The 21,323-nt window shown below is 44.4% G+C and overlaps 1 protein-coding gene and 1 pseudogene across 2 annotated transcripts in view; one reads left to right on the forward strand and one right to left on the reverse strand.

The window, feature by feature from the left end:
- The window catches only part of SLC10A7 (solute carrier family 10 member 7), a 208,354-nt gene that overhangs the window by 146,082 nt on the left and 40,949 nt on the right, over positions 1-21,323 (forward strand). Inside the window, exons 6-7 of the mRNA XM_080936785.1 lie at positions 1,051-1,086; positions 20,148-20,231. Of these exons, the coding sequence (XP_080792911.1) occupies positions 1,051-1,086; positions 20,148-20,231 (120 nt within the window). The remainder of the gene's footprint in view (positions 1-1,050; positions 1,087-20,147; positions 20,232-21,323) is intronic.
- Positions 15,679-18,948, reverse strand: LOC308436391 (nucleolar RNA helicase 2-like; annotated as a pseudogene). Its single transcript has 2 exons — positions 18,898-18,948; positions 15,679-17,421 (listed from the first exon to the last, which is right to left on the reverse strand). The product of its transcript is annotated as a nucleolar RNA helicase 2-like (transcript).

The raw sequence follows: 21,323 nt of genomic DNA on the forward strand, positions 1-21,323 counted from the left end.
GAAGTATGTCTCATGCCGTACTCTCAGCTATACAGTAACTGTAAAGACTGAGGATGTCCTTGTGACTGCCACAGGACAGCTCTGCATCTCCCTCCGTCTGTCTGTCTGTCTGTCTGTCTGTCTGTCTGTCTCTCTCTCTCTCTCTCTCTCTCTCTCTCTCTCTCTCTCTCTCTCTGTCCCCCTCTCTTGTTCTCTCTCACACACATTCTGACTCTAAAATTTCAAGCTCTTAACTAGAGTTCATTAATAAAAATATGAAATGCTTTTCTTGTGCAAATCACAGTGAAACTCTGAGAATAAAGGCAGAACTGAGAGAGAGAGAGGCACCATCATCTGGTGTTCTCCAGTGAACCCTGTCATGTTAACTCCTAACTCAAATGCACACTTTTAAAGGAAGCTAAAAACGTGTATCCTGCCTCATTGACAACAGCCTCAAACTGTTTTCTGTCATCGAGAAAACAAATCTTTTGCTCGTTCCTGCCTGGGGGAGGCAGAGGGACCGAGGTGGTCCTGTGTGGCTGAATTAGATGAAAGACTTTCTTTCCACCATGGAGACACAGAGTCTAATCAAGTGAAATGAGTTTTGAGATCGCAGCTCATTTCCTCGGGGAGATCAGTTCACATTACAGAACCACGACATCTCATTCATCACAGCCGACATGGTCTGTGCTCAGGAGAGGACCCCGACTGGGACCCGACCACCTGTCCTCTCTCAAAAAGGGGCTCTTTACCCAAGTAAAGTGGAAAGCCTTCACGAGAAGCCTTGTGGTCCACCAGGTCCACCCATGTGGGACATTTCCACAGGGAAGGGGATGTAGGTTTTGACGAGGGATGGTTAAGTTTAAGGAGCGTTAGGTGGATGTAGTTTTAATGTTGACTTATGTAAATAATCATTAAGGAGACATTACTGTGATATAGGAGATCTATCTTTCCCTCCTCATTTTGTTAAACAGGACTGAGGTGACTAGCATTGCAGTTAAAACTGGGGAAGAATTCTTTCTTGGCCAACAAATAATCATCACCCCTTTCTCTCTCTCTCTTTTCTTTCAGGGAATTGTTGTGACTCCAGTGCTCCTGCTGCTTTTCGTGAGTATTTTGATATTGCCTTTCTTGTCCTTTACTGATATATTGTATTAAACACCACCCATTTGGACTGTAGATGTGACTCAGTGGCGTATGGCTTTCCCAGCGTACCCAGCACCCTGCATTTGCACCCTAGCATCATGACTCCCCTAAACCTTCCTCAAGTCCTCACGGTCAGCTTTTACGAAAACAGAAATCTGGATTCTTCTGTGTAATCTGGTCCTCCAGCAGAGCCCAGAGTATTAACCCTAAGACACAGAAAAACTGCACAACATCTGGTCCTAGTGATTAGGCCACCACTCCTGGATAAATCATTAAATTATCATACACCAGTGACCTATGGCATGGATTACACATGTACTATTCATCTTTTTTTTTCTTAGTAAATTGAAGTAAATTAATAGTGACTCATGCTGGATGCCTTTTTGAGAAAAAGAACCTTGTACTAGGAGATCTGGGGCAGCTAAGAGCAATGATGGTACTTACTGCAACTCTCTTCCTGATCCTGGGAACACTACCACAGATTTCCATTTATAAGACTGAAAACAAATACCAAATGTAGTCCATCTCCCAAGGACAATAGCATGTGCTATTAAGGGGGCAAAAGCCAAAACTACAAATAGATACAGGCCACTGGGTATCTCAACCAAAGTTGTTCTGAAAACAATAAATGCTAATTAACTGTCTTATTTCCTTTGGCACTAAGCATATGAGAAATTAGATGAAAGATTATAATAGAAATTAATGTTATCTCATGCTGAGCAAAGCATATGTAATCATAAATGATACCTAAAATATTTTATGAACTGTGCGGTTCTTCCACACACACATATCTTCTAAATATAAATCACTCCACTTATCATGGAAATGGACTGGGGATGCGTGTCTGGGAATGAAATGAAGCTGCTTGACTACGACTATTTGTCAGTGAATTAAAACTATGGGGAAAATTTATTTAATTATAGTATAATTACCCAAGTTGAAATTCAATTAGAGTAATAGAGTGAGGGACTTCATTTCTTACCAGCTGTGTAGGAAGGAGAAGGGGCTAGATATACTATCAAACAGTTGGATTCTGCATCTTTCATGAAAGCCATTACCTTCAAGTAATCAGCCACAGCCTCACCTTGCCTTCTGAAATGCTGGCTCCAATCTGCCAAGGTCAGAAGAGTCATCAGATCACCTCCCTCAGCAGAACAAACCTCATGAATTTGGGCCCCTGCAATTCACAATGTGCAACGAGTCCAATTATTTGCATTCCTTGAGAAGAAATGACTGTGTGTCTATCTGCACATCAGATGTGAGGAGCTGGGATTATCCATTAGTGGTTTTGACCAAGATTTGGCATCCCAAGAGAAACTTAGCAGAAACAGCCCTCTGCATGTACAAAAAGCAAGTGAACCCGAGAGCCACGAGACAGGGAAAGAGCCCAGCACCTAGCACATGCACAGTAATAGGTTACTTAGCCTAGATCTTGTACATTAGAAAATATGGATACCTTGTTCATATGACTTAGTTAAGAAGAGCTGTAAGTGCTTGCCAGGAAGCCAGCATGAGGACCTCAGCTTGAGCCTAAGGAAGGAAGGGAAATCCCAGGGCGTACTGGCTGCCCAACCTGGCCAAAGTGATAACAAAAGCAAAACAAGGCAGAGAACAAACAGAAAAGACCTCTGGCCTCACAGTGCGCGCGTGCGCACGTGGGTGGCTGAGATCGGATGCATGGTGCCCTACTCTGATTAGAGACCCACAGGAGCACACTGCGCTTACCCTCTTTCCATCCGCATGTCACAACTAGGCATCTTCTCAGATGACGAGTGTTTCAACATCCCATTACTGCAAGCTTTCCTCTACACAGCTGTGGGCTTGTGAACTCCAGTTGGTCTGACAGCTTAAAGTAGTGAGGGTCTAAAACTAGTGAAAGGTGCTCTGACAGCCAAGAAGCTTGGGGCTCCCCTTCCACACAGTGGCCTGTCCCCGTTGATTCAGTGGTGTCGTTCCTCCACAGTAGCTGCTTCTGTGTTACCTGACATTTCGCTCGTATCCATGGCATCCTTCTGTCTCTTGGGGGTCTTATAAGTTTGCAATGAGAGTGTGTAAAACACTTGGCTTCTGGGTCTTATTTACTGAGCTGAACAAGTAATTGAGATATTTAAAATATAAGCACATTTCATAAAAGACATATATTCTTTTCCTACACCCCTAAAGTTGGTTGAGTTGTCAGTGTTTTCAAGATTTGTTAAAGTCCTAGTTTCCAGCGCACCCCAAAGTGGCCTTATTTGAAAACAATCATTGCAAATGTAATTGGTTTAGATAAGCCCATAGTGGGAGAGGTGGGGTTCTTAATCCAGTGTGATTAGTGTCTCCATAAAACAAAGAGACAAAGGCACACAGGGTGAAGCCCGTGGGACGATGGAGGCAGAGATAAGACTGTAGCATCTCCAGGATCTAGAAGACACACAGAGGATGTCCGTAGACACATTTCTCAGGAAACCTGACTGCACTTGATTTCAGACCCACAGCCTTTATTCAGACTATAAAGTGGTATTTCCGATGGTTTAGGCTTTCCCAGCTCGTGGATGTTACAGAGCTCAATACACTAATATGAGCCCTGCAGATTACCTTAGCATATTTTAAAGATGGGAATTGCTTGGTATTCCAGCAGTTACTAAGGAGCGAGCACGGTCTTGTTGGTGAAACCGCAGCTCCCTGCACTGTTAGCCTCTCAGAACCCCCATCACTGTCTTGCTCCAGCTGAAACCCGACCTTGGGTGCATGTTCCAGCGTCACCCCTTTCCTGCCACGGAGTCAAGCACTGTCCTTTAGCCTCTCCTGTGTCTGGTCACGTGGTTGAAATCCCAGGCCCCAAGCCTGACACATTTGCCTTCCCTGTACCTCAGCCAACACCCCAGCAAGGCAGACCGTTCGTAATCAAGTTTCCGACATTCCATCTGACCAGAAGTTCCCTATGTGCATGATATATGCCCAACTCCAAAATTTTTCACTCACTGAAATGCCCTTTTTTTAGCTGGTCATTTTTCAGTGTCTTGCTGTGGCCACCCTATGTTTATCCCTACACACTCACATCCCATTTCCTTTAGCCCGTGCTCTCTGGATGTGATTTCTTCATTACCGACCACATCACAGTCTTGTCCAACCCCCTCACTGCTCTGCATTTGCCTACGCATCACCAGTGTAGTAGAACCACCTTAGGCCTATCCCCGACTAGCTTACAAATAAAGACTCTGATTATGGTTATTTTATTTGGCTTTGACAGTTACTGGGAGTCACCCCTATCTCCTCTTCTAACTGCTGCCTGGCTACTTTCCCTGTGGTGTACCCCAGAGACCTGTGTTTCTCCTGGACACGTGCTCACTGTCTTCTCCTCTCATAGAGGTGTCCTCTTTTGTTTCTTTTTCCTCTGTCTCTCCCTGGTCTCTCCTCCTTCAACCAGGTCACTCAGAACCCACCTACCGCCAGGAACTGGCTGTGGCCAGTTTTATTTATCCAGTAGTTTAAAATCAAGGAACAAGGTTTGCACAAAAGTCGTAAGCATGAGAATTCAGTCTTAGGTCCAGACCTCCCAGTACAGAATTTAGCATTGCAATACATAGCCACTGACCAGACCTCAGCGCACCAGTCCTACTGACACCCAGCTCTTACTTTTTGCCCATGTACCTGAACATGGTGGGCCATCACCATCGTGATAACTGCTCCTACGTGAAGTTTTGACAACCATCAGTCAGCCTGACAGTTCTCCGATCTCCCCTGCCACCGCCCTCTTCGATTCTGGAGAACCATCTCACATTTTCTTCTTATCCTCTCGAAGAGATCAGATGAGAAACAGAAGTTTATCAGCCCTCACGATCCTGCATCTGCCATTACAGTCCCTTTATTTCTGCTGCTTCTGTGGGTGAACTGACTTTGTTCCCAGCTGAGTCCCGTTCTCCACTGTCTGTTGGTGGCAATCCATTCACATGTCCCCTCTTCTTACACAGTATCAAATTTTCTGTTACATAATTGATTTCTACTAATATATCCTATAGCACGCACACACGCGCGCGCACACACGCGCACACACGCGCACACACACACATGTTAAAATTAAACTTGTCCCACTTGCACTCCATCCTGTATTTACTTAATAAAATGATATTAAATCTACTCATAAGCCTATTCAGTAATGCAAACTGAATTCTTATGTGCCAGGAGTTATCTTCCTCATGCATAGAGCAGTAGCAGAACAGGTGGGTCGTTACTCTCACAGAGGTCATGTCATGGGAAGAAACAACCAAGGAAAATGCAGGGGTTTGATGTGTGACAGAGAAGAGGAAACAGGGCTGAGAGCGGCAGAGAGGGTATGGGAGGAGCTTGCTGTATCATCTCAGCTCAGACATGAGAACAGAAGATAGCGAACCAAGCGTTCTGATGGCATTAGTGCTGCCAACACCAAATCATGTCAAACCAAAGACATGGAGGTTCAACTTGAGAGAAACAGGAAATAACTGAATTGGGGCAAATGTTCTGATGTTTATTTGTTCTTTCCATTCTTTCTAGACAGGGTCTCCCTGGGTAGACTAGAACTCTTGACCCTCCTGCCTCAGTTCCCTGAGTATTAGGTGGGCACTACCACAGTCGGCCTGTTGGTTCTGGGTTGAGATCTGGGTTATAAAGGGTAGGGTGGAGACGGAATGGCCACTGGAAAGCTGCTGAGTTTCACAGCAAGACAGATTATTAGTTTACACCAAAGAAGTTGAAAGTCTGGGGGGAAGTAGTTGACATATAAAACTTGATCACAGAAAACTGAAAGGACAGAAAGGTGGGAGGGAGCAGCAAGCCCGAGTCTCTGCAGTGTCAGAGTTATTTATGGTTTATAATACAATGAAGGGTGTGGCACTCAGCATCCGGCAGGAACTCACCGAGAAGTCCCAGCACAGACGTAGATAACTAATTGTGTAAGTCTGTAATAATTCACTGCATTCGTACTGGTCCAGTCTAGATCACAAGTATTCACTGGGTAGAGTACAACATCAAGGAAATTTCAACTTTGACTGGGAGAAACATGACAATGAAGAAATAAATCACTAAATCAAGCTCTGGGATATTGTAGAGTTAAGGCATTCATGAAGGCCAAGTATTGCCATTTTGCCTGGGAGGAATATCTAGAGCTTCTGATGCTTGGGGTATAGCTGACCGTGTGTTTCAGAAGATGCATGGTGTGGGGTGTAAGAGATGGATCAGTTAAAGTGATCTGGCTGTCATGGAGGCCTCCTTAACAAAAGATGTTTGCACAGACTTATATACTCAGAACTCGGTTGAAATGTGCTAAGGAAAGAATAAAAGAAGAAACATTAAGATTAAGAATAATGGATAGCATTGGAGTTCATTTTTAAATAAAAGATACAAAAACATTAACAAAACTAATAAAGGATTGGGAGGTTTGTTTGTTTGTTTGTTTTAAGTTGAAAAGATTTGTTCCCTATTAGTATTAAGAAGAGCAATCTAGTCACAGAGGGAGATTTGACTCATAACTAAAATGAAGACTCATTGGACCTGCTCTTTCAATAGAGGAACAAGAGCCCTTGTGCACAGAGAGTGCTCACAGCCTCCTGATTAGAGAACCATGCATAATGGTGAGCCCTGGTGCCTGAACAGAAATGGGAAGAAAAAAAAAAGCAGCTGGTAGGACTTCAGAGTAGAAAGTAAGGCTGGTGGTGGAGAGTAGGAAAAACAAGGAGATGCTGGGGTGCACAGGTCAGAGGTCATTATGGACTGCAGGTGGTCCCCAGTGCTGGGCCATCCTCACCCTCCACATTTGCTGCTGACTTCACTTAGCTTCTTTCCCTTAGGTACCTCTCTACTTTAGCTTCACTGGGTCTCCAGCCATATGGCATCCTGAGAGAGAGAGAGTCCTCACTATTGCATGTAAAGTAACACATTTCATCTTTCTCTCTTATACTGCCATGCTTTATTGTTCTGAATTGTGACTCTAGAGAAAAAGAACCAACCAGAGACATCTCCATCTCCATTTCTCTCCATTATTATCTCTATTTATAGAAAGTTAATCTAAGTGTGTGTGTGTGTGTGTGTGTGTGTGTGTGTGTGTGCGTGTGCGCGCGCGCGCGCGCGCGTGTAAACACACATACATGAGGAGGGTTATTTTGAGACCTGGCTCATGGCTGTGGATGTCTAGATGTCCTGTCATCTCTCGCATGAGTTCTGAAGAACAGAGAAGCTGGTGATGTGCTTCTGTCGGAGTCTAAAGCTTTCAGACCGTGAGAGCAAAGGGTATCACTTTCAACCATACCCCAAACCACAAGTTCTGAGAACTAAAGAGTTGTGGGTGCTGGGATTCTTAGAGACCAGAGACCCAAGATCTAGGGATCCTGTTTCCAAGGACAAAAGACATGTGTCCTGGCTCAAGGGGAGCTGTGTTGTACGTCCTTTGCCTTCTTGACTGCTGTAGGAGCTCATGGATTAGATGCTGCTAGCTTACCTGCACTCATGAGGTGGAAATTAACTTGTTCTACTCTGTTAAATGGGAATTTGTTCCAGAAACATCCAGAGCCCACCCCCAAGTAACATTTAACAAGTTGTGTGAGCAGCCACTAACTTAGTCAAATTGGTGTATAGCTTAACCATAACAGATTATCCCTAACATTTATTACTTACACAGCACCTCAATCACTCATCCACTTGTTTTGTATCTTTCTTTTCCATTTGGACTGTAAAATCACAAGAGAACACAACCTTAATCTCATTTTGGTAGCCACTCAAAATTTTTTTTCTAATTGATAATTGCATAAAAGAATAGGTCCATCTGTCCAAAGAGTGAATTTGGATATTTCTAGTGAGGGTAACATTTCCTGATCTACACTGGGGTTCATCTTGTTGATGCAGGAAGAGGAGGCCATTCTTGAGAATGACACTTTCTTTCTTGGTTCTTGGTAAGCCTGCCTTGGGGGATGAGGGGAAACTTAGAAGCCACCAAAGCCTCCCCAGAGCCAGAGTCTTTGGGGTTCTTCTCTTGTGAATGTGAAGCATGGAATACATGGACTACGTGGAACAAGCTGTAGAGAGAAGTGTATCATAGATTCATACATGAAGGCTTAAGGGGAGGGAGAGAGCAAGCACAGACCTCCCAAGGGCAGGACTGGGTTTTCTTAAGAACCTGTATCAGAAACTGGGGAGAGCTGTGGGAGGGTTGAGTTCGTCAGTCCAGTGGACCACACTCAGATTCCTCGCTGTCTTTTCAGTAACGTCTCTTAGGGAGCAGTGTTGTAAGTGGTGGGTGTCCAGTAGACTTTAACTCCTATCCAGCCAGGCGTTTGCATGCCTTACCCACGACCTTCTCCCCAGCGCCTAGTGCTGATAAATTCCTGTTGAAAGCAGAAGCAGTGGGTTCGTCGGTGGCTCGGGTGATGAGCGAGGATTCGGGGGTCATGGCAACACCACTGCCCCCCTATGCAGCCCTACCTCCATTGCTAGGAAAGTAAATTACACTTTATTCAGTATTACAAAAACTATTCATTCTTTTATTTTGTGAATATTAGAAAGACCAATCAGACATTGATCCTTACCTCATGGAGCCTATGGTTTAAAATATAAATAAAAGGATGCATGCATAGATGATTAAAAATCAGGGCAGAAAGTTTAGTATCACACATCTCAATAATGTATTTTAAAGATTGCTTAAACAGGAAGCATTTCATAGACCCAAGGTAGGTTTTTTGCATGAATTTTATACCAATTTGAAGAGTATGAGAAGGTATCTTAGGGTTTTACTGTTGTGAACAGACACCATGACCTAGGCAAGTTTTATAAAGGACAACATTTAATTGGGACTGGCTTACAGATTCAGAAGTTCAGTCCTTTATCAAGGCAGGAGCATGGCAGCATCCAGGCAGGCATGGTGCAGGCAAGTCTGATAGTTCTACATCTTCATTTGAAGGCAGCTAGTGGAAGACTGACTTCCAGGCAGCTAGGGTGAGGGTCTTAAGCCTACACCCACAGTGATATAACCATTCGAAAAGGGCCACACCTCCTAATAGAGCCACTCCCTGGGTTGAGCATATATAAATCATCACAGAAGGTATCCAGAAACTTCTGGTCTTTTTCAGGGACCTACCTGCTTCTTTCAGGTCTTTTGAAGTACATAGTGTGACTGTCTGTGTCCAGCAGCACTGTAATGTGCCCATCTTTCCTCCCTTTGAGGTTGTCACTAATGCTGTTAAGTAACCATTGTGGTGTTTATTATTTGGCAGCATCTGATAGAGAAGATTGAAGGAGAGCACTTTCAAACGTGAAACCCATGCCGCATGGTGGCCATGCAGTGTGTGCAGACACATGTTCAGACACTGCACGCACACCAGCCTGTTTCCATCTACCTATGTCTTACTGATCTGACTGTCTCTGTTGTTAGACTCCCTTTCAACAGTGCTTATACCCAGAACAGGGTATAATTAAATAGCGTGATTATGATGCTTATCACACCTAGTGTGTGTGTGTGTGTGTGTGTGTGTGTGTGTGTGTATACACTCATTACTTTTTGTACCTTGAGTAATTTTGTTGGTTACACCTCAAAGATGAGAAAAGATAAGACAGCGTAAATGAAACTATGCTTTACATACTAGTCTATCTTTAAAAAACCTTTAAACCTATTTTATTTCTCAGAGAAGAAAAGAATGCTATGCATTTAGTTTTAAAATAAAATATCATTTCCTCTATTCAATATATTATTCTCTGTGCAATAGCCCAGTTTCAGTGTGATGTAAACAACTGAATCAATACTCAGTAATTTTGACGTTGAATCTGTCACCTAGCATGCATACACTTCAGGCTGAGTTCTGTTCGTATGCGCCCTGTGAGGGAAGAGCAGAGCAGAGGGGGTGGGGGAGGGGGAGGGGGGGAGGAAAAGCCATGAAGAAACTGAACTGTCATTCATGGGGAGGGGAAAATCAAGTAAGTTTGAGAAGACAATCCCTGTAATGCTGATTTTCACAACAGGAAGGAGACATGAGTATTTATGCATGTGACAGGAAAGTTTTCTCCAGTAGTTAGCAAGGCCTCCCTTCCTCTTCCCCCAGGGCTGGGTGCGTGTGTGTGTGTGTGTGTGTGTGTGTGTGTGTGTGTGTGTGTGTGTGTGTCTGTGTGTGTGTCTGTGTGTGAGCGCGCGCGAACATGTGTTGTTCACTCTGTCTCACACTAGTCCTTGCTGATTTCCAGCAGAAGAGGTTGGCTGGCATTTCCCATTCTGTGGTAGAAATGTGCCGTGGAAGTGGAGAGATCTACTCATCTCCTCCTGTTTTTCCTGATGAAAGTGAAGGCCAATCATCAGGAGTAAATTATTTAATACAATAATGTTTTTATAGCAATGCCTGCAGCTAGTGGGTTTCCCCATCAGATAAAAGGCTGATCACACCATAGCACGGGTGACGACCAGTGCATGAATGACATCTTACAGGTCAGCTCACTCTCGTGTTGGGTTGATAACTGACGTTCAGCCACTCACCTTCTTCACCAGAGCCATCAGTTATGTGTCTGTCCGCGCCTGGTTACTTTGGACCAGTGATGCTCTATTCTCCAAGAAAAGTCGTTACTAAACCAGTGTACTGGTAGCAGTTAGCTGTGCTTCCACTGAACCTTGCTCTGCCAGAATTAAACCCTAAAGCCCCAAGACATCCATTGTATGTGCTGAATTCACGGCCCTCTGGTGAATCCAATCTGTTACTAGTTTTGGGGGAGTGTTGAGAACAATCACTTGGGCTGTTGAGATGACTCAGTGCTTAATCGCACTGACTGCTCTTCCAGAGGTCCTGAGTTCAAATCCCAGCAACCACATGGTGGCTCACAACCATCTGTAATGGGATCTTATGCCCTCTTCTAGTGTGTCAGAAGACAGTTTAAACCTTTAAAAAGAAAAGAAGGAAAGAGAAGAATCACTCAAATGGTTTTCTGTTTCCTGTGGCTCAGTTATACGCCCTTCCCTTTCTATTCCCCTACCACCAGCAAAAGAATGGAGAACCCAGCTGTGGCTTCCACTCCTGCTGCCTAGCCTACCTTCTGGACCTTCTGGAGCCACTGTGGAGCAGACTGGAAGGTTTTGGAGCTATACTTGTAGGATCCAACTGTAGCTTCAGTAACCATGTCCAATTTGTTCAACTCTAAGCCACCTAAGTGGGATTCACAGTTGCACTCACTTCACAAGGGTCCTGTGAGAGCCTAGCCGTCTAACACATGTTAGGCATTTAGACCATGTCTACCACACAGAAGTCTACAGTACATGTTGGTTTTGTAGTCATCGGAGATGGCTGGGTGGATGGAGGGACTGACCCTGTCTTGAGTTGTGAGTTACCTAAAACTTTGTCACTTACCTCAGAAATGTGAAGGAAAACCGTATCAGGCCTCCTTTCTCCCTATGTGCTTTGTATCTAAAACTGAACACTTGGTACATATTATAGTGTGATTCTCAGAGTGGACGGGGCACACGCAGCAGCGCCTGGAGCCTTCTAAGGCACACGGGTCCTGCCGTGTCACTCAGATGTCTGTTGTTTCTGAGGTGGTAAAGAGCACTTCCTAGCTGTAAACCATATGAAGACAGTGTTCCAACCTTCAGAGTGTGCGCTCTCCCCGGAAGACAGATTGGGGATGAGTGATCCAGGATTCCCACAGCTCCAGTGGAACCGTGGCCCACAAATGCTGAGGGAAGAACTTGGCAGTTGGAAGGAGCTTTGCAAAGAATCCCTAAGAAATCAGATTTAAATTGTATCCAGGTGTCAGAGGGTGACACTCCAGAGGCAGACGCTCATGGGCACAGTGACTGACAGGCCTGCTCACAAACCTCATCTTCTCTCATTTCATCTAAGTTTTATTCTTTATGAGTTTGATACATGAGTACTATGTTTATAGTCCACTCCTCCCATGATGCCCTGACTCTCTCCCAAATTTATGACCTGCTCTTTAATCTCACATATGCTCTCAAACACACACACACATGAATGTGCACACACAGAATTCACAGAGTGCATTTTGTGCTCCTCATATGCACATGTGTTTAGAGCTGACCTTGGGATCGGGTGGCTGAGTTAGGGTAACCATCCTCAGGGAGAGCTGATGGTCCATCTCTCCACAGCCATTGGTTGCCTATAGCTCTAATGCAGAGGTGGATCTTGTCTACTTCCCCCATCCACTCTGACATTTCCACTGTGCTGTGAGTGTGCAGATCTTGTTTACCCAGTCATATTTCCTATGACTCTGTCACAGCAGACATTCTGGTCCTCTGGCTCTTAAAGTCCCACCCCCTCTTCCACCCTGCTTCCCACGCCTCGGGTTACACTATAGACATACTGTGATTGTTATTTAAGATGTATTTGTTTATGTATGTGAGTACACTGCTGCTGTATTTAGACACACCAGAAGAGGGCATCAACTCCCCTTACAGATGGTTTTGAGCCACCCTATGACTGCTGGGACTTGAACTCAGGACCTCTGGAAGAGCAGCTAGTGCTCTTGACCTCTGAGCCATCTCTTCCGTCCCAATGACCTTGTTTTTTAAGAAGTCGCCCTTGAGAGGAGGGGTTGGTGCTTTGTCTTCAGTTATGGCCCCTGACACCTAGAACACGCTCTGGGACCACGGAGCACTCAGTCACCGTGGGAGTGTGCTGTGCCTTCTGCATGGCTCACGGGGATTTGTCCCGATGCAGGCAGTGAGGGAATAAAGAAGAGAGAAAGATGCAGACACAGACACCACTGGGCTCTCTGCGGGAGCGGCCAGAGCATCCAGAAGCTCAGCGTGTTTATGATACGGAGGCAGGACGATTGCATACATGTAAACATGGAGGTAGGTCTGTTGAATACAGCTTCATTCAGGACACAGGTTCAGCTGATCTCCACAGGAGCAGTCTTGAGATTTTCTACACACACCGGCCAGAAGGGAAGGCTTTGCTGTTTCCTTCCAGGCCTCACCTGAGTATAGAGGGGGTCGGGGTTTGCCATCTTTCCATGAGTCTGAGGCTGTGGGGTCTTTGACATAACAATGCATTCATGTCCATGCACATGTGCACACACACACACACACACACACACACACACACACACACGCATGCATAAACATACTCAAGGCTTCATTCTCTACAGGAGTGACTGAACATAAAGGATTTAAATTCTCATATATTGAGTTTTTATGTTTCATTTCTTCTTAGTTTAAGCTATTAAAGTCACAGAACCAACCTACTTGGGCATTTTCTGCTTTGAGGTACAATATTTCTGCAAGAAATTAAGCAGTAACAGAGTTGTTTGTTTAATGTGCTGTATCTAAAAACTTGGCAGTATGAGATGTGTTGTCTTGGTGAAACCCAGGCTGCGATGTGCTGAACTTGCAAGCTTGTCCTGCTAATTACTGCTGCCTCCGCTAAGCTCATCGTGGAAGGAGTTGTCCATCATTCTTAAGGTCCTTTTGTCCACATCAGGACCCTCATTAAAATGTGAGGAAGCAATTACTCCACCAGCAGAGATCAGCCCAGCCCTCAGAATGATCGGAATGTGTCCTTTCCTCAAATGTTTGAATGTGCTGTCAGGTGCCATGGTATGAGAAACCTCCACAGGGGACGCCTTTGAACCTTCACACTGACCACACAGTAGGTCCTGTGGCCAAGTCCGAAGAAAGGACTTATTTTAAATCAGACTCCAGCAGTAAGATCCCTTTCCTGTCAGAGCCAGCCTCCTGCTTCCCTTCCTCTGCCTTTAGGAACCCAGTTAATTACATCCCTGGCTAGCTTGGGGTCTTCGCTCATCTGATAGGTCCTTGGAGGAAGGTCACTCTAACCTGTGTTTCCAATCAAGCAGTTCAAAGGGCTCAGGTGTTCTAAAGGACAAATGGACTCTGGGGTCCCTGATAACCTCCTGCTCAGCCCACTGAAGTGCTCTGCTGCCTTCTGCAATGGCCTTGTGGCAGGAAGAATTAAAATGATGCTACCTTAAAAATATTACTGAAGTTTTACTTGTGAGCTTTCAGAGGAAATATGGCTTCTAAACCCCCTTGGAAAACACTCTACCTTTGATGTACATCTCCTGTGCACATGAACATTTTTAATATGGGTAAAGTTAGGTAGAAAGAAGAGCCGTAAATGTGTGAGCTGAGCTGAGATCTAGGCAGGGATTGTCTATACCCAGCAGTTATAACCAGAGTCCTGCTTGCCCCCCCCCCCACACACACACTAAGCCTTGTGAATAAAGCATTGACAACTTTGTTCTTTGAAGTTTCTCCAGTACCTGTAATTTTTTCCAGCTTTCAACTATTGATTGAATCAGGAAGAACAGAGTTAATGTTTGTGGGGCCACCACATTTGGTGAGCACTCTGTGCTTGATATAAAGTAGTGTAATCACTACCCTTAGTATTTTAGTTTCACATAAGAAGCAGTTCAGACCAGAGGTGCTGTGCACACGTCTTCCTCAGCCTCATCCATTCTATTTGACTCTGCAATTCTTAACTGCAAGCCAGAGGCCACAGTTTGGGAGATGGTTATATTGACAGTCAGTGGTCCATGCTGAAGCTGGTATTAAATGAGCATAGGTTTCCTGGTAGATGGACCAAAATTTATTGAAAATTTTAAGGTTGATGTTCAGGTCTGACCTTGTATCCCTAGATTATTTGTTTGGTTGGTTGGTTTGGTTTGGTTGTGTTTTTGTTTTTTGTTTGTTTTGGCTTTTTTTCAGGACTTTTATCATAAAGAGGTGTTGCCCTTTGCCAAAGGCCTTTCCTGAATTTGTTGATATGGTGGTTTACATTTATCAGTTTATATAGTTGCAGGATCCCTGAATGTCTGGGATGAAGCCTACTTGACCATGGTGGATGATATTTTTTATGTGTTCTTGTATTCAGTTTGCAAGTGTTTTACGGAGAATTTTGCATCTATGTTCATAGATGAAATCTATATGTAACTCTATTTTCTTTGTTGAGTCTTTGTGTGACTTAGGTATAGCTTTGGCCTCATAAAATGAATTGGGCAGTGTTCCTTATGTTGCCATTTTGTGAAGTAATTTGAGGATTATTGGTGTTCGTGGAAGAATTCTGCCCTAAAACCATCTGGCTCTGAGCACTCTTTGGTTGGAAGACTTAGTTCCCACTCCTGTCTCAGTAGGAGTTATAGGTCTGTTTAATTTGCTTATCTGATCTTTTTGGTGAGTGTTATGTATAAAGAAAATTATCCATTTTGCTATATTTTCCAGTGTGGTAGAGCACAGACTTTTAAAGTATGTCTTTACAGCTCTCAGGATTTTCTTTTTGTCTCTTATGTCCCCATGCTAACAAACTATGTCTCTAGTTTGTTCATTTGGATAGTCTCTCTGCCTTGTGGTTAATTTGGCTAAGGGTTTTTACTCTTAGTGATTTTTTTCAAAGAACCCCTTTTTTGTTTCCTTGATTCTTTGTATTGTTTTTGTTGTCGTTTCTATGTTATTGATTTCCAACCTGAGTTTGATTAGTCGGGCAGTTTAGAAGCCTCCCTCTGCAAGGAAGCGGGGGTGGGCTAAAAAGTGATCAAAAAGGAACGAAGCCCTGGGGTCCACAGTGGGGTGGGAACAGTTCCTCTGGCCTCTTCTCATTGACCAAATGCGTTACTAAAACTCTGCTTCTGGCCTCTATGTGGGGATCTGTTACTTTTGTTGCCACCTCCTGGTCACTGTCCTCTGCAGTTTTTATTTCCCCCTCGCTGTCCCTGCCCCTGTCCACTGAGGTTCCTGCTCCTTCGCTGTCCTGAAAGCACCATGGCCGCCATCCCGCTGACCCCTGCCGCCTCGATACCCTTCTGAGGATCCCAGCTCCGGCTGCTCAGTGGTCCCAGTGAACTGCCATCGTCTCAAATCATGCCACTTCTCCTGGATCTCTGTGACTGCTTCAGTTCAGACATCAAAACAAACTCCCAGTTGTCCTTTGAAGAGGACCATCCCCTTCACTTTGGCATAGATGCACCCTAAGTTCTTTCCAAGTGTAACTAACGTGGAGCGTCACCACGGGATCATGGTCACAAAGCCCGCCTGTGAGTTGATTGGGGAGCACTGGTCGGCTGATGTGGCCCCTGAGATGTGAGGGCCTTCTCCTCAATCAGCTTCTGAGCACACTGCTTGTAACAGCTGTGGCAGTGAGAGTCACAGAATCCAAGAGCCTGGTGGTGTCTTTGGAGGCTTTTATTATTTCTGTCGCAGAAGGAACACCTGTCCTTTCACATTTGCTTCCCGCTTTCTGCTCCACTCGTGCTAACTGGTCCTCTTCCTTGTGAGACAAAAGCACACGCAGACCTCTGTCCTTCCAGCTCTGTAGATTTCGTGCAATCCTTAGCAACATTAAATACCCAGTGAGGGCAAGATGCAGAGGAAAGCAGTGTGGGGGCTGTCTTCAGAATCTTTCTTGTATGCCACACATAAAATCTCTTCCACTTGATCAGCAAAACCCATATCCAACATCTGGTCAGCTTTGTCCAGGACATGTTTAAGTTTGGTGAGAGCTAGCTTGCCATTCTGCAAGTGGTCTTTAATACAACCTGCAGTCCCAACAAGGATATCAGTCCTGCTCTGCTTCCGTTCAATTTGGCCACCGTAGGGAGTTCCGCCATAAACCAAACTACAGAGAGCTGTTGGGTGACGTCACTGAAGTCTTTGCTCACTTGATTCACTAATTCTCTTGTAGGTGCAAGGGCCAGCACCTGAGAGGCTCAGCCTCTCTTCCTCCCTTGTAGCCCACTTTGAAGTTTCTCAATCAAAGAGGTGGCAAAGGAGAATGTCTTCCTGAATGTGCCTGGGCAATTAAGTCTTTCCCACTGTACACTTGGTGGGATGTCTCAGCTTGTATAGGAAACAGGACGTTTGAGAAGCTTGACAGTCTCTTCAGATACGGGAAAATTAGAGAAAGCTCCTTCGTTCTGTTCCATGGGCATTTCCTTTTCTGTCTCTCTACTACTTTCTTCTCCAGGAGCTTCTCTGGAGTTGGAGTTTGGTTCAGAATGAGGGAGTCCATTCTTCAGCCTTGGGCTTTTCTCTCCCACGTCTCCATTTGCTTCCTTCCCTTTCTTTGTCTTCTTGGGCTTAGGAGCATTTGCCTCTTCTTCAGAAGGCTCCTTGGGTTTTACTTCTTTGGTTTTAGCAGAGGCTGCTTTCTTCTCAAGGGGCTCCTTTTTCTTCTTGGAGGTTTTGCTTTTAGTAGCAGTATCATCTTGAGGCTCCTCCTCCTGCTTCTTGGCCTTCTTGGGCTTAGGGGGATCCACATCATCTTCAGAAGGCCCTTTCTTTTTAACTGCTTTCACTTTGGAGGAAGAGGCCTCTTCCATTCCTTCTGTTGCTTCTTCAGTCTTAGATTTTGCCTCTCTTTTTTAGTTTCCTTCTCGCTTGGCTTCGCAGCATCTCCTTGCTCTCCTCGGCCCTGTCTGACCCCAACCTGGACACTCTGCTGAGTTTTCCCGGCATTATTTAGCAGGGGCTGCTCGGGCCTGCTGGCTTCCTCAGCCGTGCAAAGGGGACAGCCTGTTTTTGTATCTAATTTGTTGGTTTGTGTCCTTTTACTGGGGGATTGAACCCACTGACGCTGAGCGATCAGTGACCACACTGTTTATTTTGTTTTTGTGATTTGTTTCTTCGTTTGTTTGTTTTCTCCCTTTTGGATTTGCTGGTCTGAGATCTATTCCTTGTGTTTTTTTCTTGGACATGATTAACATGTTCAGGTTTTAAAACTGTCTGCCAAGCTGCATTTGTAGATAGATACTGCTTGAATTTGGTTTTGTTACGGAATGTCTTTCTTTCTCCATCTATTGTGATAGAAATTTTGCTGTGGATAGTAATATGGGCTGGCATCTGTGGTGTCTTCCAATAAGTAGAACATCTGTCTGGTCATGCCCGTCTGGGTCAGTAAATAGGACATCTGTCTGGTCATGCCCGTCTGGGTTTTACTCTTCATTGGAAAGCCGGTGTAACTCTAATGGTTCTGCCTGCTCTCTTTCTCTTGCAGGTTTTCATACTCGATTTGGTGTTCTGTAAGCTTCTCCTACCTTGGTCCTTTCAATGATGTTTGTTGGGACTATTTTCTGTGTCTTGACCTGAGATTTTTTTCCGTCTTCTATTCCTATTATTGTTAGATATGGTCTTCTCGTAGTGTCCCAGATTGCCTGGGTTATTTTGTTTCTGAATTTTTTTTTAAGAATTAAAATTTCCTTTGACCAAGGTATCAGTTTCTTCTACCCTGTCTTCAATATCTGAGAGTCTCTCCTCTATCTCTTGTATTTTGTTGGTGAGGCTAGCCTTTGAGGTTCCTGTTTGAGTCCTTAGTTTTGTTTTGTTTTGTTTTCCAATTTTCTTTCAAGTTGGGTTTTCTTTATTGCTGGGCTCTAGTGGAGACATGTTGTCCTGGCTGGTACTGTGTTTTTACTTTGGCATCTAGACATCTGGGTTTGGGATGATAGTAATTCTAGGTGTTGATACCTTGTTTTGTCCTCGTTGGAATTTTGTTCAATTCCTTGGTTTCTTATGCCCTCTTAGCCTGTGGGTTGCCTGGTAGAAAGTACTTCTGCATCCCTGGTGCGGGTGACCACTGGGGAAACTTGTTTCTAGGTATTGGGAGCTAAGAAGCAGAAATGGGGATGGGCTTAAGGGGGGGGTGAGAGTCCACAGGAGGAGGGAGGAAAGCTGGGTCTTCCATGAGTATCTGTGGAGTCCACAAGTGATAAGAAGAGAGAGAATATGGGCCCCTGCAGATGGTCTGCTGACTGACTGGGGATGAGACTAGGGCATCGAATGGAAGCATTGGGGGTGGGGGGGCAGTGAACATAACCTACTTGATTCCCTGATGCAGTGGCCAGTGGATTTCCAGCCAGAGACTGCCTCATGTTGGCAGATGAGACCAAGGGATTGGGTGAGGGAGGGAGTCTATAGGAGAAGATCTGCTTGGTTTCCTGGGGGCGGGGGGGAGAGTAAAAAATCTACTGGCCATAGTTGCCAATATGTTTTCAAGGAGAGACTGAAGAAACAAAAAATTTTAGGAAACCCTTTGGGAAGCACTCAGAAGTCAAAGCTTGATGTGGTAGGGAAGAGAGGTTTGAATACCAGAAGGAGGTTGAGGATGTTCACAGGGCAACAGTGACTCTTGGTAGCTGAAGCTGTGTGACGGTTACAGGTGAGCATCAGGACTGTAGTGAGGAGAAGGAAAACAGCTTGTGATCATGGTAGGGCACTGTTTTACACGTGTTAAAACAGGTGTATTGAAATTTTAAGTTGAAAAAAAGACTGGAGAAGTGTCTCAGGAGGTAAATAGCTTGCCGCACAAGCATTTGAGGATGAGTTCAAATCCCCAGAACTCTCATAAGGCTGAACACAGAAGTGCATGTCTATAATCCTAGCTCTCCTAACATGAGAGACGAGGCTGAGACAGAATTGCCCATAGCTTGCAGGCCAGCTAGCCTGATGTTCATAGCAGTGAACAGGAAGCCCTATCTCAGACTAAGTGGAGAGCAAGGCCAGTGTCTGAGGTTGTCTTCTGACATGCACATGCATACCAAACACAGACAGATACAAAAAGAAAATAATGTTTACAGTTTCTCTCATTTGCTAGAACTTGTATAACAATGAATTATAAAGGATCTAAGATTCTATTTGACTTAAGAAAAGTTAGAACATAGTTTATTTACATCAGTGAAAATGTTGTCCAGATAAGAGAATGAGACATGTTTGTTTATTATTCTGGGAACCTACAAATGGATGAAATATTCACTTAATGTATGACTCTAGGTGACATACCGTGGTATATATAAAACAACTCTGCCATCCAAGAGTGCTAGTGAAAAGTAATTCAAGATGATTGTGTAACTTCAGTTTTTCCTTAATCTTAATTTTACCATAAAATTATATGTTAAAATACTTAATAATGCATTTATGTTAAATTTTAAAAATCAGAGGTAACTTTACTTTCTCATGGTTGATTACTGCCGAAGTCTTTGGTGCATGTGAAAGGAATTTGTGGGAATGAAACTCGTCTTTTGCCGCCTTCGCTGCTACACAGCAGCCTGACTCCTGCTCTTCTGTTTTGCAGCTTGGCTCATCCTCTTCCGTGCCTTTTACATCAATTTTCTCTCAGCTCTTTATGACGGTGGTGGTTCCTCTTGTTATCGGACAGGTAAGCTTGTCTAGCTGTTCTTTTCTAGAAAGGTCACACTGGGAATTCTTACATAAGGTCAGAGCACATGAGGGAAGAAAATGAGAGAAGACTGAAAATACACGCTTTCAACATTTTCAGCTTTGAACTTACAGTTAACAACATTAAACCACTTTGCCCTTGGTTTTCTACACAAGAATTCCCAAAAGATTGGATTATAGAATCATCCGTTCTTCTTGAACAACAAGGACCCTTGTATAGCAGCTTCCTATGACATTGCTATATAACTCATTTATAAGCATGCATACGTAAAATGGGGGTCTTCTTTATTTGTTGGTGAGTTTAAGTCGTGGGAGGCCACCATCGTGGGAACGAGAGGTTAATGTAGGAATGAATGTGGTAGGTCTTAGAGAAATAGTCTGCAAGGATGCCTCAGATTCACAGACAGCAAGAGCAACTCCACCCTAAATTCATTTCTACCTTTCATTTACTGGATGACCCTGGGCAAGTCATTTTAATCTCCCTAGCTGCCAGTCACAATTTATTAAATATTATAATTACAGTACCTCAAAGTATTGTTGTGAAATATTGATGGGTGTAGAGTTCTTGCAGTATAGTCTGACACAGTCTTTACAGCTTCAGTCAGTCATTGTCATCAGCAGCAGCAGATTGCCTGTGTATACCAGATAGGACGCAACCCTCTCAAATGTGGTCCGTACAATGATGTCCATGCAGATAGTGCTTAGCACTGTCTTCAGTGGGGTTCTGTGGGCGGAGGATTCTGAGACAGGTAATGTAAAGATGAATATGGCGTGAAGGAAGCAAGGTGGGGAGGCTGGCTTCCCACCAGGGACTTCTGCTCTAATGCCGAGCTGCAGGCTGGTCCGACCGCTCCGAGTGGTCCAGTGTTTGGGCAGGAACACAGTCATTCCCGGCTAGCCTCACTCGCACCCAGGCTAGAAGTGGCAAACCAACAGCGGGTCCCTACAGACCACCTCAGCATTCACTACACAGACATTTTCAGAATTAATTTTGCACTTAGAAAATAGGCTAAATTTATCATAATTGAGGTGATTTAAAAGCAATCAAAGATTATGGCTTAACTAAATACAA

This window comes from Micromys minutus, assembly GCF_963924665.1.
Source record: "Micromys minutus genome assembly, chromosome: 24".
Lineage (NCBI taxonomy): Eukaryota > Metazoa > Chordata > Mammalia > Rodentia > Muridae > Micromys > Micromys minutus.